General features: G+C 46.1%; 1 protein-coding gene across 4 annotated transcripts in view; it reads right to left on the bottom strand.

Moving 5' to 3' along the window:
• ERICH1 (glutamate rich 1) overlaps positions 1-7,368 on the bottom strand; it is a 31,372-nt gene extending 24,004 nt beyond the window's left edge. For all 4 annotated transcript variants that reach the window (XM_069973448.1, XM_069973449.1, XM_069973450.1 and 1 more), the window contains exon 1: positions 7,266-7,368. In XM_069973448.1, coding sequence (XP_069829549.1) covers positions 7,266-7,287 — 22 coding nt within the window. In that variant the 5' untranslated portion in view covers positions 7,288-7,368. The remainder of the gene's footprint in view (positions 1-7,265) is intronic.
• Positions 7,369-21,785: the final 14,417 nt, after the last annotated feature.

Raw genomic sequence — 21,785 nt, 5'->3', positions numbered from 1 at the left:
GAAGGACGGTTCCCTCCGCCCATGCATAGACTATCGGGGCTTAAATAAGGTGACTGTTAAGAACCGCTATCCTCTTCCGCTTATTCCGGAATTATTCGACCGTCTTCGTGGAGCTAAGATCTTCTCCAAGCTGGATCTCAGGGGAGCGTATAACTTGGTCCGAATTCGTAAAGGAGACGAATGGAAGACCGCTTTCAACACCAGGGATGGGCACTACGAATATCTGGTCATGCCATTCGGCCTATGCAATGCCCCAGCGGTCTTCCAGGAATTCGTGAACGATATCTTCCGAGACCTCCTCTATGTCTGCGTCATTGTCTATTTGGATGACATTTTGGTCTTCTCCCCGGACCAGCAGACTCATGTGGCACAAGTGCGTCAGGTTCTACGAAGACTACGGGCCAATCATCTATACGCCAAGCTTGAGAAGTGTGTTTTCCATCAGTGCAGCCTTCCTTTTCTTGGCTATATCATCTCCGATCAGGGCCTACAAATGGATCCAGCCAAGCTCGCAGCTGTCCTTCAATGGCCACGCCCTGTGGGACTTAGAGCTATCCAACGTTTCCTGGGCTTCGCCAACTATTACCGGCAATTCATCCCTCACTTCTCTACCCTGGTCGCACCCATTGTGGCTCTCACTAAAAAGAAGGCGGACCCCAGACGTTGGCCTCCAGAGGCCGAACAAGCCTTCAATAGCCTCAAGTCTGCCTTTGCCTCTGCTCCTGCTCTAGTCCGCCCGGATGTCTCCAGGCCGTTTTCTCTCGAGGTCGATGCTTCTTCTGTGGGCGCAGGAGCCATTCTCTCGCAAAGGGACACATCAGGCAAGACCAGAACCTGCGGGTTCTTTTCCAAGACTTTCTCCCCTGCCGAGAGGAACTATACCATTGGGGACCGCGAACTCCTGGCCATTAAGTTGGCACTGGAGGAGTGGCGTCATCTACTAGAGGGGGCTAAACACCCTGTTAACATTTACACGGACCACAAGAACCTCCTCTACCTCCAATCGGCTCAACGCCTCAATCCCAGGCAGGCTCGGTGGTCCCTCTTCTTTTCTCGGTTCAACTATACCATCCACTTCCGTCCAGCCGAGAAGAACCTAAAGGCCGATGCATTATCCCGAGCATCCGATGTCATGGGGCAAGAGGAATCTCCTCGTCACATAATACCTCCCGACCGCCTAGTACCAGTTGCCACTTCTGCTCTGCAGAGACTGCCTCCCGGGAAGACTTATGTGCGCCCCGCACTCCGTAAACGCATCTTGAGGTGGGGGCATTCCTCCTTGGTAGCCGGGCATCCAGGAACCCAAAAGACCGGGCAATTGATCTCCCGTCACTACTGGTGGCCCAATCTCCTCCAGGATGTCAAGGATTTTGTGGCTTCCTGTGCAGTTTGTGCCAGGAATAAGTCTCCCCGTCAAAGACCTGCCGGCCTACTTTTGCCCTTGCCAGTCCCGGACCATCCCTGGCACCACATTGGGATGGATTTTATCACAGACCTACCTCCATCTGCGGGCAATACAGTCATTTGGGTGGTGACGGACCGCTTCTCCAAAATGGCTCACTTCGTGGCCCTTCCTGGTCTGCCCTCTGCTCCTCGTCTGGCTCAGTTGTTCTTCCGACACATCTTCCGCCTGCATGGACTTCCTCTTCACATTGTGTCCGACCGAGGCTCTCAATTTGTCTCTAAGTTTTGGCGTGCCCTCTGCTCGCAACTCCAAGTGAAGCTGGACTTCTCTTCGGCCTATCATCCTCAGACTAACGGGCAAGTGGAGAGAGTCAATCAGATTCTGGGTAACTACCTACGCCATTTTGTTTCCAGCCGCCAAGACAACTGGGCCGATCTACTCCCATGGGCAGAATTCTCATATAACCATCTGGACTCGACTTCCACAGGCAAGTCTCCTTTCTATGTGGTCTACGGGCATCATCCTCGTCCTCCTCTGCCTCTCTCTCCATCCTCCGAGGTCCCAGCCATGGAGGAGTTGTTATCTGACCTGCAATCGATCTGGGAACAAACTCGACAGTCATTACTCAAAGCCTCTAAACGCATGAAGGATCAGGCTGATAAGAGGAGGAGACCTGCCACAAATTTTCTCCCAGGTGACCAAGTCTGGCTCTCGGCCAAATATGTCCGACTCAAGATTCCCAGCTACAAGTTGGGTCCTCGATTCCTCGGTCCTTTCTCGGTGCTAAGACGCATCAACCCTGTCACCTACAAGCTCCGCCTACCCCCCACTATGCGGATTCCGAACTCCTTCCATGTTTCCCTATTAAAACCAGTGGTTCTGAACCGGTTCTCAGATAAGTCTTCGTTCTCTGCTCCTCAAGCCGTCTCTGACGACGTCTACGCTGTTAAAGACATTCTGGCCATGAAGACTGTCAGAGGGAGAAGGTTCTTCCTGGTGGATTGGAAAGGATTTGGTCCTGAGGAGAGGTCCTGGGAACCCGAGGCTAACATCCTGGACCAAGATCTCATCAAGAGGTTCCTGCAGGTTAGAAAGAGGGGGAGGCCAAAGGGGGGGGGGTACTGTCACGGCCGCGGCGGCGTCCCGTGCTCCGGGCCGCCGCCGCGACCTCCCTCCATCTCATGCAGCAGCCTGTGCAGGGACCCGGCGCTGCTACACGTTCGGCCCCGGGGGGCGCCTCACCTCTCCACGCTCCTGCCTCTCGCTGTGCCGGCCGGCGCGCGCGTCCCCGCCTCCTAGGGCGCGCGCGCGCCGGCTGTCTCAGATTTAAAGGGGCAGTGCGCTCCTAATTGGTAGTTGCACCCAATCACTCCCCTATAAATCCCAGCATGCCCTGTCCCCTGTGTTGGAGCCTCTACATGCTTCCCATAGCGTTTGGCCCAGCTCCCTGTTGTTCCTGTGTCCTGTCCGTTACCTGGTCCCAAGTCCCTGTTCCTGAGTCCTGTCCGTTACCTGGTCCCAAGTCCCCGTTCCTGGTTCCTGTTCCCCTGTCACTCCACCTGTTCCCGTGTCCAGCCTGTCACGTGCTCTCTCATCTGCAGACTATTGCCTGTGCCATCTCCTGCCACGCCTCGCCTGCCGACACCAGCAACCAAGCCAGGGGTAGCGACCTGGGGGTCGCCTGCCGCAGCAAGTCCATCCCGCCTTGCGGCGGGCTCTGGTGAAAACCAGCGGCCCCTTAGACTCCGCTCCCTGGTGAGGTTTGTGCCATCGCTGGTGCCGGTCCAGTGGATCCACTACTCCGGGCGTTACACTGTGTGTGTGTAAGGTTTCCGGCTCCCGCAGTGTTGAGCAGGTAATGTATGCTCCGGGCTGGGGGCTGCGGGGGGTTAAAGGGGCCAGGTCACATACTGGCAGCGGAATGAAAACTCCGCTGCATGTATGTGACCCATTCAACTTAACACTTCCAGGATCTGCAGCAGATTTCGTTGCAAACTCGCAGCATGACATCCGCTGCAGATCCGGTACATGTGAAGCTACCCTAAGGGCCCTATTCTAAGGAGCGATAATTGGCCGAATCAGCCTGATTCAGCCGATTATCGCTCTGTGGAATAGAGACAACGATCAGTCGATGATCGCTGTCATCGGCTGATCGTTGATATAGGCTAGGACCTAAATTTGTCGGGCGCCGAATACGTGGAATAGCAGTGCGCGGCCGGCGACTGACGATATACATTACCTATTCATGGTGCAGGGCTCCTCTTCTCCTGCTTCTCCCTGGGTCCCGGGTCCCCCGTGCTCCTCCAGCGTCAGGGTGGCCTGTCTCAGCTGACACAGGCCGCCCTGACGCTGGAGGAGCACGGGGGACCCGGGACCCAGGGAGAAGCAGGAGAAGAGGAGCCCTGCACCATGAATAGGTAATGTATACTAGTTAAGCTAGGGCTGCAAGGACATCGGTAACGATGTCCCCGCAGCCCTTGTTTAACGATAATCGGGCCGTGGAATAGGCCCAGTAAACAAACACCGATCTAGCAGATCAGCGCTCGTTTATCGGGCCCCATCGGCCTATGGAATACCACCCTAAATGTAATGTACCCACAGGACTATTGAAAATACTTACAAAAAGAAAAAGAAAAAGAAAAAAAAAAGAAAGAAATAAAACCAGACAACACTCCGGTGTATCAAAGTTAGGCAATATAAACTCCCAGTATTGGCTGCATTCCGGATCCACCTGGTGACAGATATAGAGAGTAAACTTAATGGAAGTTATTTACTTAAAGCAAGAAATAAAAATGACAGTAAGCTCCATAGCGGAGACAGCATCTATTACAGCCCTTCTGTGGAGACAGCCAAATCTCCCACAATACTGTCAGCCTCTCGGGCGCTGCCATCTCTATTGTTAGATCAGATATGACAGGTGAATTACTAGACCATTATTACAGCACCGCTGCTTCTTTCTTGCTATTCATTTACATTCCAGAATGTGTTCGCTTTTTCTTATTTTTTTTCTACTAGGTTTCAGGAAATAAGAAATTGATGTTGGATTTGACAGAACAGATGAAAGTTAAAGCATACCTCACCTGTTGTTTCAAAATTAATAAAAAAAAAAAATTCCATGATTATTTTTGTTTACATTAAAGGAGAAGTCCGTCAAAATTTTTTATTAAAGTATTGTATTGCCCCCCAAAAGTTATACAAATCCCCAATATACACTTACATACAGGAAATGCTTATAAAGTGCCTTTTTCCCTGCACTTACTACTGCATCAAGGCCTCACTTCCTGGATAACATGGTGATGTCACTTCCTGGATAACGTGGTGATGTTACTTCCTGGATAACATGGTGATGTCACTTCCTGGATAACATGGTGATGTCACTTCCTGGATAACATGGTGATGTCACTTCCTGGATAACATGGTGATGTCACGCCCCGACTCCCAGATCTGTGCGGGCTGTGGCTGCTGGAGAGGATGATGGCAGGGGGACATTGAGGGACACAGGACACTGGAGGGACACTGACCATCCCTCTGCCATCATCCTCTCCAGCAGCCACAGCCCGCACAGCTCTGGGAGTCGGGTCGTGACATCACCATGTTACCCAGGAAGTGACATCACCATGTTACCCAGGAAGTGACATCACCATGTTACCCAGGAAGTGACATCACCATGTTTTCTTTCTTTTCTATTTTTAGCACCATTTCCAAATTCATTTGAATTGTTGGATTACCTGGTACAGAGAAGACGCTACCTCTCCCAAAGTTTTTTTCTTTTTTTTTTTTTTTTTCTATTTTTAGCACCATGTTATCGAGGAAGAGACATCACCATGTTATCCCGGAAGTGACATCACCATGTTATCCCGGAAGTGACATCACCATGTTATCCCGGAAGTGACATCACCATGTTATCCAGGAAGTGACATCACCATGTTATCCAGGAAGTGAAGCCTTGATGCAGTAGTAAGTGCAGGGAAAAATCCCTTTTTAAGCATTTCCCATAATAAGTGTATATTGGTGATTTGTATAACTTTTAGGGGGAAATACAATACTTTAATAAAAATTTTTGCCGGACTTCTCCTTTAACCCTTCAGATCGGTGACAAGGTGATTTTAGTATCTCACAGCCGAGAGTCTCCTCCAAGGTGCGCAGCTATTTCTCTCCATTTCTGGGGCATCAGAGTTGGGCAGTTTGGAGTATTACCCACACATGTCATTTATTTGCTGTAGTAGTCTGCCTTATCACAACGCAGTACATACTTCTCTCTGCTATGCCATGACATAATGCTAGTCTTCCTATGAATTCGATGCAAGCAGAGGGGGATTCAACCCCCTTTACCTGGGTCAGAGCTGACGGGCATGGGTGGAACTTTCGCATGCAAGTGACTTAGAAGGTTTCCTACTTGTCAGTTAGATCTGGATGGGCAGGGATACTGTGAGCACTTGTGCGAGCACGGCTACAGCGATTACTCAGTGACTAGTTGAGGCCTTATGTTCATCCCTATGTCTACTTGGAGCCAATGGGCATACGGTGAACAGGGAATATAAAAGTGATATTTCTCATCATTAGAGAAACAGAAAGAATTAATTAATAAAGATATGGTAAGAATTTTGGTGTTAATTAGTCTAGGCAGTATAATGAATCAGGAAGTGGAAATCAGACAGCCGGAAGAGCGGGGGAGGGAGGCAAGTATGAGCTGGGAGGGAGGTAAGTATGAGCTGCTCAATTAAACTAAAAGAAACACATATAAATACCGTAAGTAGTGTACAACTTTTTTTAAAAAAAGTAAGCACTTTCACTATTTTGTAGGCACTCCTTCCCTCTCTTCCTTCCCACCCCTAGTTTTCCCCGCCTGCTCATGACAAGCAGTACACTTACATAATCATGCGGGGGGGCTTGCAGTAGTATTTGCATACAAGGCCGTCACCCAGACTAATGTCATCGGAGATAGGGAGCGCACACTGGGCATAAACCAGAGAAATACACTGAGCGCAGGGACACTGATCTGGGGACAGGCTTGTATGCGGATGTTACTTCCACCTACCAAAACAACAACAATACATAAAAATATCAAAAAGTCATAAGTATCCCAAAATGGCACCAAAGAAAACTACAACTTACACTATAAAAAAATAAGCCCTTGTAGAGCCCACAAAAAAGCTATGGTGATAGGGAGGGGAAGCTACCTATCTAATGGTGGGGGGATCTTCTGCCTATTTAATAGGGGGGGGGGGGACTGTTTACCTACCTTTCTACTGGGGGCACCTCCTAAAAGAGCAGAACTGCCTATTTAATGTGATGGGTGGTGGGGCGGGGGGACCTATCTACCTAAGGGGAGAACTACCTACCCATTGAAGGATGGACCTGTCTATCTACCAGCAGCTGCTGCTTACCCAAGGAACCACACTATCTGGCTTCTGGAAAATCCTACTTACAATCGTGGACATTGTCCCTGTACTGTGACATCACTGTGTATATTATCCCTGTACTGTGACATCACTGTGTGTATTATCCCTGTACTGTGATCACTGTGTGTATTATCCCTGTACTGTGACATCACTGTGTATATTATCCCTGTACTGTGACATCACTGTGTGTATTATCCCTGTACTGTGACATCACTGTGTGTATTATCCCTGTACTGTGACATCACTGTGTGTATTATTCCTGTACTGTGACATCACTGTGTATTATCCCTGTACTGTGACATCACTGTGTATATTATCCCTGTAATGTGACATCACTGTGTATATTATCCCTGTACTGTGACATCACTGAGTCCTATTACATTACATATGCCACACATCATCTTATATCAGCACCGCCATCATCACAGAGGAGTCAGCAGAAACCCTGATATTTTTACCTTCTCTCCTGGCAGAGGACATGGCACTGAGGAAGCCGTGAATCAGTGTCCGGCTTCAGCTATACAGCTCCCCACATGTCAGCAGCAGAACTCCAATACTATACAAACAACTCCCACTATGGAGGAAGCAAAGAGTCACTGCATTCACCCCACCCACAAAAAACCAACAGCCAATGCAAAGCATGCCAGCTTCCCTCCATGTCACAGAAGAGGCAAGGGTCTGTGCAGGGGGAGGATGAGTACACTCCCATCAGGAGGAGAAACCTGCACACTCTCTGTGAGGGGAAGGGAGGGGGAGGAGGAAGCAGCAGCCAGCATGCAATTAACCCCTTATGAGCTCGAACAAATGCTGACAACAAAACACCGAGGGAAAAGGACCAGGCAGCAACATGTACCAAAAGGTGGTGGGGGAGATCCCACTAGGACCTAATCAACAGCCCCCCTGCAGTCCATGTGCACTCCAGCAATCTTATACAGGATGGGAGATGGTGGGGCACTGCCTGTACTACTACTGTACTGAATATACACTCCAGCAATCTTATACAGGATGGGAGATGGTGGGGCACTGCCTGTACTACTACTGTACTGAATATACACTCCAGCAATCTTATACAGGATGGGAGATGGTGGGGCACTGCCTGTACTACTACTGTACTGTATATGCACTACAGCAATCTTATACAGTACTGTACAGGATGGGAGATGGTGGGGCACTGCCTGTACTACTACTGTACTGTATATGCACTCCAGCAATCTTATACAGTAGAGGATGGGAGATGGTGGTGCACTGACTGTACTACTACTGTACTGTATATGCACTCCAGTAATCTTATACAGCACTGTACAGGATAGGAGATGGTTGTGCACTGACCGTACTACTACTGTACTGTATATGCACTCCAGCAATCTTATACAGTACTGTACAGGATGGGAGATGGTGGTGCACTGACTGTACTACTACTGTACTGTATATGCACTCCAGCAGTCTTATACAGTACTGTACAGGATGGGAGATGGTGGTGTACTGACTGTACTACTACTGTACTGTATATACACTCCAGCAATCTTATACAGTACAGGATGGGAGATGGTGGTGCACTGACTGTACTACTACTGTACTGTATATGCACTCCAGCAGTCTTATACAGCACTGTACAGGATGGGAGATGGTGGTGCACTGACTGTACTACTACTGTACTGTATATGCACTCCAGCAATCGCCCACTGTAATTGAGTGCCACTGGCCCGGACAGAAGCTTGTATCGTCCCTCAGCACGGGAAGGGGGGGGGGGGGTGTTTGGGAGGGCAATATGTCCACTGGTCTACCATGGATCATGATTTATAGCCATTCAAATGCAGCTGTCAGTTTGAACAGCCACGGTCCAATCGTTGGCTGCTGATAGCATCCGGGAGTGCAGCGGTTCTCTGTGTGCCCTCACTCTGAACCCTCCTAAGGGCGCAGGGACATACAGGTACGTCATCGGTCCTTAAGTTAAACTATCACATTCCTGATCTTGCACAACGGCGTGTGCGCAAACGAAATGCCAAAGTGCAAAATTTGGTCGCATCAAATCCAGAGAAATTGTTATAAAAAGTGATCAAAAAGTTGCAAACAAGGTTCCGCCAGAAAGAACAGATCAGACACTAGGGACCATGGGGGAGATTTATCAAACATGGTGTAAAGTGAAACTGGCTCAGTTGCCCCTAGCAACCAATCAGATTCCACCTTTCATTTTCCAAAGAGTCTGTGAGGAATGAAAGGTGGAATCTGATTGGTTGCTAGGGGCAACTGAACCAGTTCTACTTTAAACCATGTTTGATAAATCTCCCCCCATATGTCTATGTACTGGTGGTCCCATATTTGTTCTTTTATCGCCATAGCTACATGATCACCCAGAGGGCTGACTCAACAAAAGAAAGCTTCCTTTCCTTATGGACTCCTGCATGTGGGCAGTAGGACCCACCATGGTAGGGGGTGGAAGTTACCAATCTAGCAGTGCCCTAGCAGGGAGAGCACATCCTTACCTCCCACCCACTTGAATGAAGATGGTGAGCCCCATTGGGAAGATCTGGATTGCCAGCTGCTCTAGGAAACCCTTGAATGGTGACAGGTATGGCGCCTACTTGAACGGAGGCGTTGGCGTCTCCTGGAATCATAAGAAGAGGAAGAAGAATGGGACCTCTGTCAATTCCTGCGACATCTTCTTGGTGCAGGAGGAGATCAAACTTGAGCAAGTGTGAGATGGTGAAACAGTTGCAATGTCTTTAACTAGCTAAATGTAACTGTGTATAGGAATATGTATGATTTATGGCTTCAAACTGACACTCTGCATTTGGCCACAAGATGTCGCTGTTTTGCAGTACACAGCCTGTGTTGTTAAAGGGGTACTCCAGCAAAAAGATTTCTCCCAGTAATTGAAACACATTAGAAAGTTTTATAACTTTGTTATATCCTTCAATCACCTATCTGCCCCCCTTCCCTGTCTTTTCCACCCTCAACCCCCCACCAGGAAGGGAAGTAAACTCATTCTCTTCTAATGACTGTTGACCCCAGGCTGCTCTATTGCAGCCATTTTGTGACGATGACAACATCAAGAGGGAGGCGGGTCTAGGCCCTGTTAAGCCAGCCTCCCTTTGTCAGATGAATCAGGTTGCTCAGCTCTGATTGGCTGAGCAAGATATAAGCCATCTAACAGTTTTACAGAGTCAGTTGGACATCACAGGAGACAAAGTGCATCATGGGAAACCCCAAACCAGGAAGTGAAGAAAAAATTAAGACACCGACTGGAGCTTCAGGAACCTGCAAACAGCGGGAAATTCAAACAGACACATACTCAGGAGGGATGGTAAGTGGGAAAACTATGTTTATGATTGATTGTTTTTTTTTTTTTTTATCAGCACCGGAGTACCCCTTTAAGGCTGTGTTGTTGTCAAGGGAGACAAACCTGTCAGTTGGAACATGTGACCCGAGGGAAGAAGAAGGAGCTGAGGAAAGTCTGAAACAGCCATTTCTATGAGAGAGCTTATGTTAGTAGATGCAGACTGAGACCCCTGATGCCATCCATGTCATGTATCCTTTTTCTAGGACCCTATAATTTGGGGATATCTGAGTTGCTAGTACCTTTGTGTGTTTCAGTAAAGTGCAGTTTTGGTTAAACTGGTGTTGGAGTCACTTTCTCGTTCGTGACTTCCTGGAGAGCCCACCCTGCTTCACGACTTACTGAAGAGGGATTGGGGTAAGATTGGGAGGGATGAACACTGTCTGTGTAGGCTGGGGATAACTAGGGGGACCCATAGTGGGAGGGGTGAACATTGCCCCTGTAAGCCGGGGATAACTATAGGGACCCATAGTGGAAGGGATGAACACTGGGGGGGAGCGGTAGTTGGGATCACTAGGGAGATCCATAAGCTGGGGATCACTAGGGGCTGAGGGTCTGTGTCGGACTGGCCCACCAGAGGACCAGAGGATCCTCTGGTGGGCCAGCAGTGGCTGGAGATCTGCTGTTAGAGAAGGAGACAATATACTTGCTGGCTTCTGCATATCAGGAGTTGCCTGTGAGGAAGGAGGAGGGGAGGCAGCTGAGATGAGGAGCTGCAGTTGGCATTGTTCCCCATCACCGTGCAGCTAGAGACAGAACAGCTAAGCACAGTGTGAGCACAGAGTCAAGCACGCTGCTTCCTGGGTCTTGGGAGGGATTCCTACTCACCCGGCCATAGTGCCGCCTAGTGGAAGGAGGGAGTGGGCTAGCGCTGAGAGACGTTGGGAGCCGTGATACACGTGCAGATCGGTGGCTCCCTGCACTCATGTCAGATGCGGGGAGGGAGAGAGAGGGACCAGCAGCTGGGGACGGAGCAGCGAGGCCAGGAGGCAGCCCAGCCATTCCTCACCTTCACTGTGGCGTCTAGACCCGATAGTCTGCAGCTCGTCAGCCTCAGCCATGGCTCTTCTTGTGGATTAATCTGGACAGAGATGATTGACAGTTTGCCTCCAGGTCTCGAAAAAGGGCAGAGAGTTTGGTGAAGTGGCCATTGTGCAGGTCTAGATGAATAATGCATTAGGATGAGAGCTTTCGGGAAGGTAAGATGCAGCTTCATGTCGCCTAGAACATGCATGTCATACGCAGGACCGGAAACTTTTTGCATCTTGCATTTGACCTGCGCTTATTAACTTTGAATGGATCAGTGTGACCAGTGCTGGAAAAGGAATGAGCTATGGGCATGGCGATGGCTTGGCCAATGTTCACACTCTCTTATTGGGTTTAATACTATACCTGCAGTTTATTACAGATGGCTGCGTTACCTATTATATAACCTAAGCTCACACCTGAGCCGGGTAAATGGAAACTGTGGGCAAGATTGTCACCTCCCATGAAATATACAGCAATAAGCGAATGCAGCAGCTCAGGTTGTGCTATGCAGTGAGCAGCTCTATAGAATGCATGGAATCATGTAGCCTATGGGTAGGACTGCGAGCTCTGTGTCCTTAAATAGTTACAACCATGGCCGTAGCAATGCATCATATAGTATATAGGGGCTAGTGGAAGCATCAGCAGGCGTACAGTGACAAATTGGTATCTGGCTGCAACTATAACCTGATGTCACCTTTCTTTTCTTGGCTGATGAGTAACCGGGCTGCGAAGGAATTGGGCAATAGCTGCAGCCCCTCGTGCTGTCTGGTAGAAGACAAGGACGATGAATGGGCTGCTTGGTTATGTGTAAGATGAATATTAGAACTGCACAGGGGCCCATTGTATGCTTGTATGTATAGTGTATGTTACATGGATTAGATGTGATGGGTATGTAGGGTCAGTGCTACAGTGGGGTACAATCTACAGTGAATGTGGTTACAGTTTCAGGGTGGATCTGACTATACGTTGATGCCCAGTTCATGATAGATTAGGATTACAGTTTGTGATACATTTATAATACAGTGGAATACAATTTATACAGGATTGGTACATACCTAATGATACATTGGGTATTGGGTTTATATAGAATCAGTGTATATATGAGGCTACGTTGGAATACAGTTTATATAGAGCTGGGGCATAACAGAAGACACATTGGGGTACAGTTTATATAGCGTTGGTGCATGGCACAAGATACATTGGTGTACAGTTTATATAGATGCATACAATAAAAGAGTCTCGGCACTACTGGCTATGGCCTCCAGGCAGCAGTAATAGTATGACTTGCCGGAGACGGCTATACTATTGCAATACCGTGGTGGTGCTCAACTCCAACATACAGTCTTTGATATACTTATCACATAGAAGAAATAGTGGCACTCACCAGGTTAAATTGCAAATAAAACAAACTTTTATTCCATTATTCCAACTGGGATGTGGATCAACGGGCGATGATCGTTTTGCGTGCTCATGTGATGCACGCTTCCTCTCGGCCTAGAGGCCGAGAGGAAGTGTGCATCACGTGAGCACGCGAAACGATCATCGCCCGTTGATCCACATCCCAGTTGCCAGACTTGGAATAATGGAATAAAAGTTTGTTTTATTTGCAATTTAACCTGGTGAGTGCCACTATTTCTTCTACGTGACAGTTTATATAGAGTTGTTGCATAGCACAATATACATTGGGGTACAGTTTATATAGAATTGTGCATAGTAGAGGAAATATTGGGGTACAGTTCATCTAGAGCTGGTGCATAACAGAAGATACATTGGGGTACAGTTTATATACAGTTGGTGCATAGCACAAGATACATTGGGGTGCAGTATATATAGAGTTGGTGTATAGCAGAAGATAAATTGGGGTACATTATATATGGCTGACAAGATACAGTTTACAATATGCTATATATCTGATGGAACCTCTAAGCTAGCAGATATTACAGCGAGTACAGTAACATTATATGGAGGTATTATGAGCACAAGGTGACCTCATGTCTCGTGGACGATGTGTCGGCTTGTCTCTTCAACTGGAAGTTTCCAGCTCTACAGTTGTTAGTACTATACCAGGGGTAAGGAACCTGGTCTCCAGGCAGGCATGATGGGAGTTGTAGTTTTGCAACAGCTGGAGACCAAGATTCCCTTTGTCTGGTCTATACTGGGTCCCTGTCAGTATGGGCTCTATGGCCAGTCATTGTACACAAAGCTGTAAGCAGCATTGGACTCCCCAGGTTTGGCTGCCACTGTCCCAGGTGCTGAACTGTCCTCAGTTTTTGGTGCTGCTGTCCATGGTGCTGAACTGTCCTCACTTTTTGGCTCTGCTGTCCATGGTGCTGAGCACATATCCTTTAAGTGCGGCCAGAAAAGCTGAGCTGATCAGAAGCAGCACACTGAATGAGACTGTCAGTGAATGGATTAGAAACCAAAGGAGTGAGTCACTGGCTCCGAGAACAGCAGAATGCAATTTTTGTGTCATTCTGGCAAAAATAACCCATCTCCCACCCACTTCTTGCAGGTGCCTCCACCGAGGGAGGATTTCAAGTCTGATAGATAACATATATTTGTCTGAGGAGGAGGCACGTCTTCCAGATGTACGTCTTATCAGGAGAGATTAGGGGCAATCTAAGAACTTTGCCACAAATTCCCGTCCGGTGCATAATTATATGCTCACGGTTAAATGGCCGTCATCTGGGGTGGAGAGAGCGGGTGTACGGCCCTGTGCAGAGGCTGTGCACCTTAGGGGATACAATACACAGAATATCTACATTTATGTCTCAGGGATTGGAGCTCCACAGTGTGTTCCTTCTTGTATTCAATGCATCGAGGAAAATCTGTGTAAATGGGTTTTTACCAGTACAATACGCTGGAACTGGCAGCCGTCCAACATTTTGCAAATGTGCAGAGGGTGCGGAGTAGGTCTATGTAGCACACAGTGTATTTACTAAGGAGCTTCAGAGAAGGCTGATATTGTAAAGGCGCAGTTTATTACCAATAGTAAATAATTTTATATCTATCTCCTATCTATCTATCTATCTATCTATCTATCTATTTCTATCCATCCATCTATCTCCTATCTGTCTATCTATTATCTGCATTCAAAAAGACTTTTCCCAGGTCCTCCCCCCTCTCCTCTCACTCATTCACTGCTCATTATCAGGAAATCTCGACTCTTTTACATTTTACAATCGGGCCCTGTCTGTTCTATAGAGAGGGGAGGAGGGAAGAGGGCAGAGAACATAGGAATACACAGTGGAAGCTGTAGGAAAGCTGGTATTCAGAGGTCAGAGAGGTCAGTGCTGACTTCAGAGGAAATAGCCAGTGGTGTAGCTGTAAATTAACTCTTTGTTGTCCTGTTTTAGTGCCTCTTCTCCCTTCACCCCTCCCCTCTCCATAGAGAACAATGAAGACAGGGGGGAGAGCTTCAAACTGCTTTTTCATGATAAAAATGCATTTTTCGGCTAATAAACCCAATTACAAAGTTTCTGAAAATCGCCTGTACTATTGATTTCTGCAAAAAAAAAAAAAAAATTAAACAGTGACCAAAATATAATGCCTAGCTGGATACTGTTACAGGACCTGAGCAAGTGTCCGGACTACTTCTCTAATTCTAGTGCAACCTATGTCCATGTTCACATGGCGTATGACAGAACAGACGGTCTCTGCAAAGATCATCCCCGCAGATACTGCAGTACCTGCCAGATGATCTTTCCAGCCGCAGTGTTCTGATGCAGGCGCATGAGCACACACCCACATCAGAACTCCGCATAGCACACAATAGTGTGCACTGACATGGTTTCCTACAGCCGCAATTCACTGATTTTCTGCCGCAGAAAACAGACGTGTCAGTTCTTTGCGGCGCCGCGAGGGATCCCGGCCAGAGCGTATACGATGTTTATACCCTCCGGCCGTGATCCCATAGAAGGAGAGGCAATTTGTATATAAGACTGTTGCCGATTGCAATAACGGCCGTACTTTTACGTAGTGTGAACATAGCCTATGGCTGCAAACTATTCCCATATTTCCACTATCAGTGGCATCATAAAGTATGTGGTGCAATCTCTAGACTTCATTCTCAAGAACTAATAACGGTATAAGAAAGACAACCATACCATGTAAATATTGCCCACCTTCATCACCTTCATGTTCTTGTGCCCAGTCACCACAAATACATAAGCTCACAAGTTGTAATTGAGCTGCTTTTAAAGGGGTACTCCAGCAAAAATCTTTCTTTCAAAACAACTGGTTTCAGAAAGTTGTATGGATTTGTAATTTACTTCTATTTAAAAATCTTAAGTCTTCCAGTACTTATTATTTGCTGTATGTGCTGAAGGAAATGGTGTTTTATTTCCAGTCTGACACAGTGCTCTCTGCTGCCACCTGTGTCCGAGACAGAAACTGTCCAGATCAGCAGCAAATCCCCATAGAAAACCTCTCCTGCTCTGGACTGTTCCTCTCTCAGAGGTGGCAGCAGAGAACACTGTCATACTGGAGAGAATAAACCTCTTCCTGCAGGACATACAGCAGCTGATAAGTACTGGAAGACTTTAGTTTTTTAAATAGTAGTAAATAACAAATCTATATAACTTTCTGAAACTAGTCGATTTGAAAGAAAAAGATTTTCGCTGGAGTACCCCTTTAAAGTTGGAGGAAGCTTTTTTCTTTTGCAAGATATATGATACTCTTATGTTTGTCGCATTGACTATTTAAAGTTATAACCATGATGTATGAATTGTTGCGGCCATTTGCAAAGTCTGGGTCACTATGGGAATGTCACCGATATCACATTACTTCACAATCAACGTGAGAATGTAAATTGGAATGGGATTTTTATAGTGTTTGTATTAAATTATTAAATTTTTGGTCAAATACATAAGAAAATATTAAAATATGCCCCAATTTCCAAGTAAACATTAAAATCGGGAAGAAATCTTTGACTAACCAAGTCTGACTCATAGTTCATTACCATTATGCATTGTGCTATTCTTTAGATGCTGCCCTTGTTCTTGCCAGTATTCATTCTCAGAACGCTCCTTCTCTATGAATAGTTATTCAGTATACAGATCTGTGCAGCTTGGGATCAGTTTCATTTAATAGATTGCCTTTTGTAAGGATTAGTGATGAGCGAGCATGCTCGTCCGAGCTTGGTACTCGATCGAGTATTAGGGTACTCGATGGTACTCGTTACTCGGTACACGATACTCGAGGAAATCTCATCATCGGTTTCCTGTTTGGGCGCTTTTTCGCAGCCAACAAACATGCAGGAGACTCTTTGGTGCATCCTGCGATGACGTGGGACCCATAGATGTCGATAGCAGCGATTGGTTGGCCAGATCAGATGACCCTGCCATATAAAACTCGGTGCCGGCAGTGCTCGCTTCAGACGTGTGCTGGAAGAGATCAGGGACAGAGCTGCTGCTGGTCAGGGAGAGTGTCAGTGTAGGGTTTAGCGTTCCAGTAGGCAGGGTATATACTAGCAATACAAACCAACAGCCCTTTTAAGGGCTTAAAAGCGTTTTTTAATATCATTACTACAGACTGCTTGCTGGGACTTGCAGTGCTGCTACCACGATTTAACCAGCACACTGTGGTGACCGGCTGCTAGAAGAAAGGGGGCATTAGGTGTTACATACACAACCCTAAAAAGTGCTCAGTGTACTCCTTTTTGATTTTGGGGCTGGTGGTGGCTCTGTACTACATTGTATTGCTGGGATTTGTAGTACCCCTGCATAGAACTTCACTGCTCATTGGACGGGGGTGTCAGAGAGTGTGTATAGGTCCAGACACTACCAGATTGTACCATACAGCCCCCCAAAACTAGTGGGTACTACACTGTATTGCTGGAATTTGTAGTACACCTGCATAGAACTTCACTGCTCATTGTAAGGGGTTGACAGAGAGTGTGTGTATAGTTCCAGCCAATACCAGATTGTACCGTACAGCCCCCCCCCCCCTTAAACTAGTGGGTACTACACTGTATTGCTGGGATTTGTAGTACACCTGCATAGAACTTCCATAGAATGTTACCCCAACTGCTACAGTCAAATTGAAAATCAAAAGGGTGCTGGGGGTAGAAGGCTACTTGATGGCTACTGCTGGGCCTTAACTGGCATCCATGTTGACTACTGGTGTGCCTGCCCTTGCCTCCTTGTTGCTGGTCCTTAACTGGCATCCATGTTGACTACTGGTGTGCCTGCCCTTGCCTCCTTGTTGGCTGTCCACCTGGGGAAAGCAGCTCAACATGAAGATTCTTGTTATCTTCTCTCCTCCTCCTCCTCTTACTTCAATTCTCAAGTCTGGCCTAATTATTGGGAGGGTCAATTGCTTCCTCACTCATTTCTAATAGCTCTCTGTGTCCTCACTGCCATGCTCTGACATCACACTACGTCTGCTAAAGAGCGGGACTGGTTGCCGGGGGCCCGCCGATCGCGCCCCCACCAACCAGCCAGCTGTTTTTTTTTTGTCTAGCCGCGGCCAGGGCCTCACCACCCCCGGTCAAGAGGCATTAGGTGTACCCTTGATGGTGACTGCCCGCTGGCCTAGCCAATTAGCTGTCAGCACCCGGGTTTGTGTCCAATAAATATTTCAGCCCTGGACTCCAATTTTTGGGTGGGCTCACTTGCTTCCTCACTCACTTTTAATGGTGCTCTGTATGCTCAATGCCATGCTGTGTCTGGCCTAATTTTTGGGAGGCTTACTTTTAATGGATCTCTGTGTGCTCACTGCTATGCTAGGTCTGGTATAATTTTTGGAAGGCTGACTGGCTACCGCTTCTACCTTGTTAACTCTGTCCTCACCGCCATGCTGTGTCAGGCTAAATTTTTGGGTGGTTCATGATATGCTACCTCTGTATTAATGGTTCCCTGTGTTCTCACTGCCATGCTGTGTCAGGCTGAGTTTTTGGGTGGTCAATATGCCTACCTCTGTTTTAACCAGGCTGTTGCACAGAATTAGGCATAATGGTGCCATTAGGCAGCCTCAGAGGCATGCATACATGCTGCCCCTGCTGTTTCCTGTTCATTTCCGTTGTGTTTCCATCTATTTCTGAGTTTGACAGGTTTTCACACGACCTTCTCTCTACCGAACTTGAGTCTCCAGCAAAAATGCTCGAGTCTCCCATTGACTTCAATGGGGTTTATTACTCATAACGAGTATTGGGAGATATTCGTTTCGAGTAACGAGCACGCTCATCACTAGTAAGGATCTGTATATTGAATACAGATTCACAAAAGACAAGGAAGACACTGGCTGTAGACCTGATAGACTGATGAACAATGGGGCAGTGCCGGATGATGAATGAATGAAGGAAAGCACATAGAATTTTACCATGAGTAAGGGTCCTATTACATGGAGCAATAATTCGCCCAATCGATCCTTAAACAATTTTGAAGCAACGATTTGGTTTTTATAACGATCAGCGTTTAGACGAATAAATTGTTAAAAAAAATCGTTCGAAAATTCGTAAGAAAAATATTTATTATGATTGTTTTTAAGATCGCTTAGGCCCATTTTTCACATAGGGTGAATCTTTGAAAAGCTGTTTACATGAAGCGATGTACGGATTTTTAGCGAACGATGAACGACGATTTGAGAACATGTTGAAAGATCAAAATGAACGATTTCTCGCTCATCGCTTGATCATTTGCTGTGTGAATGATTATTGCTTAAATGCGATAATTTGAACGATAATCGTTCCGTGCAAATGCAGCATAAGGGTCCTATTACACGGAGCGATTTTTAACGATTAACGACTAACGATCGATTGTTTATCGTTAACCTGAAATCGTTCACTATATTACACAGAACGATAGTTGTTAGTTATGATCGTTACTATGATTGTTATTGCGATCGTTACTATGATCGTTTATTCTTTCTGATCCCAGCAAAATAATGAACAATGTGCAATTACACTGAACGATTGCGGAACTTGAGCGAATGAATGTGGAATTACAGTGAACAATTAGCAATAATTTTAGGTTCAGATCTAAATCAACAATCAACGACATATGAACGATTTTTTGATCGTTGCCTCCAATTACACAGAACGATTATCGTTTAAATTCGAACGATATAACGATTTTTCGCATGATAATCGTTCCGTGTAATAGGGCTCTAAGGGCCCTATGATACGAAGCGATAATTGGCTGAATCAGGCTAATTTAGACAATTATCGCTTTATGCAATAGAGACCACGATCAACCGATGACACAAACATCGGCTGATCGTTGTCTCTAGTACATGGAGTGATAATCAGCTGAACCGTCCGGACCTAAAATCACCGGCCGCCGATTGGGTATGGCTACGTGTAATAGTGATGCACAACTGATGGCTAATGATTGAATAAACTGTTTAACAGTTCCTCCCCGGAGCTGCAGCTGTAGCTTCAGAGTGGCAGTCCCGGCCAGTGATTGGCTGAGCGGCCTGCCAGCTCAGACAGGCCGCTTTGAAGCTACAGCCGCAGCACCGGGGAGGAAGCAGAAAACAGAAGACCGGGAGCATGGAGAGGTAAAGTATTAACAGTTTGGGGCAAGGGCTGCACGGACATTGCTAGCGATGTCTGTGTAACCCTTGCCAACGATAATTGAGCTGTGTAATAGGCTCAGTAAACAAGCATTGATAATAGGTCGGTGCTTGTTTACATTATTGATCGGGCCGTCTAATAGGACCCTAAATTCTATCTTTTAAAATTAATAACTTTTTCATGAAATAAAGACATGTCAAAACTTTCGACTGATCCCTGAAAGGAGAACCCGAGTCTCATGGTTTTATTTGCTCCTGTAAGGCCTCATTCACATGTCCGTAATGTGGCCCGTAATTGCGGACTGCACTACGGACCCATACATTTCAAGGGCTTTGTTTTCTCGTCAATCCAATATAACAATATAAATTTGTTCCAGGACTTGTTGAAAATATTATATGTTACTCTATAACTCCATAAATCTATAAAAAAAAATGGTAACTGGTTCTGAAGCCCCATGACGCTAATTGTTCGTGTTCGCCAATCACAAACAATTTGTTTGATGATGGTTATAACAATCATTTTACAGCATATTCAAACATGCGAACGTTTATCTCGCTATGTACGCAACTGCGCAAGTTTCCCCCCACCGATTTGAAAGAGCAAATGATCATGTGGGGAATGGCATATTAGGTAATGTAGTAGCCATGTTCACTACTGGCATTACTAGGATTGGCTGTACGATTAGCCTCGTTACGTACATGCTATAAAAACCCGATGCAGAGGCGAATTTTCTTTCCTGATTCTTGTGCCGTTCAGTAGGGAGAGTGAATGGAGCAGGGACAACATCTAAGTTTAGTTAGGCAGCAATATTCACAGTGGTAGTAAGTCAGTGTAGGGGGGGAGAGGTGACCGAGTAGGACTTAGAACGTTGTGAAATTGTCAGTGTAGGGAGGGTGACAGAATCCAGCGTTTTAGCACTATAGGGATTCATTTATTAACTCTACAGTATAGTGACCAGGCGTCCTCTGTGGAAAAAAAAAAAAAAATTAAGAACCCAACAGTCCTTTCTGTCTGTCTCTGCTCTGGGCCAGTGATTGTCAGTATATACGCACAGGTGGATGAAAGATACAACAATGCTACGCACCTTGTAATTGCTCCGCTATTATGTAATTTACGCTTTGCACCTGATAATCTGTACGCATGTGCGTAGATTGAAACCTAAGCTTCTACTGTACGTTAGTTATTTGTTCGTGAATGTTCGGTGGACACAAACCGTTCACAATCATTTTTTTTTTTATTTTCGTGTTCGGAATCCAAGCCAAACATTGGGATGTTTGTGCATTACTAGACTTAAGTCCAGAAAGAAACATTGTATATTGAAACCTGAAGCTGTTGTAAGTTGAGCGACCAATGTATAAATATTAGAATAATATTTTGCTTACCGAGAATTGTCTAGAATAGATACAATTGTTTTCAATGCTTGGTTAAAAATAAGACTGGTTTATGAGTTTATACCAGCAATGACTTGGATCTAAACAATAGTGTTCTTATTCACTGACGGTACACTGACGGCACACTGACGGCACAATGACGGCACAATGACGGCACAATGACGGCACACAAGGATCGTGAAGAATAAAATGGAAAGGAAATGCGAAGTGTATAGTACTTCTAATTATATAATGATAAGAATAAGCTGTATGAACTTACTAAAAGTGGAAATACAGATACATTTACCGTACTTGTGGCTCTTTTGTATTCAGTAACTTGTTATTGCTTTATTTGGCTTACACATTGTAGACTATTAGGTGTGTCAAATATTTTTCAATTTTGCGTCAAGATCTTGAAATGTTTGGCTGCCTATGAGAGGCTATAGTTACAATTTTACATATATAGTGGAATTTTGCATATATAGTGGAATTTTGCATCTATCCTGGCACAATAAGCCATAGTGGCTACTGGTACAAACTTCTAGCTTATTTAGATCCATTGTGATAATTCACATGCTGCCAGATTATTTGTTCTTCCTTATGGCTAAAGTCAAGAATAGACAAACTCTGCAAATTTGCAGTTAAGAAGCATTTGATGTTTTATGGGGGCTTAATTTCTAAGACACCAAATCCCCATGTCAAGCAAAAATCTGTTATTAGCTGTTAT

This window comes from Dendropsophus ebraccatus, chromosome 6 (assembly GCF_027789765.1).
Source record: "Dendropsophus ebraccatus isolate aDenEbr1 chromosome 6, aDenEbr1.pat, whole genome shotgun sequence".
In the NCBI taxonomy this organism is placed as follows: domain Eukaryota; kingdom Metazoa; phylum Chordata; class Amphibia; order Anura; family Hylidae; genus Dendropsophus; species Dendropsophus ebraccatus.
The sequence above is the reverse complement of the archived record's forward strand: the minus strand, read 5'-3'. Positions and strand labels throughout refer to the sequence as shown.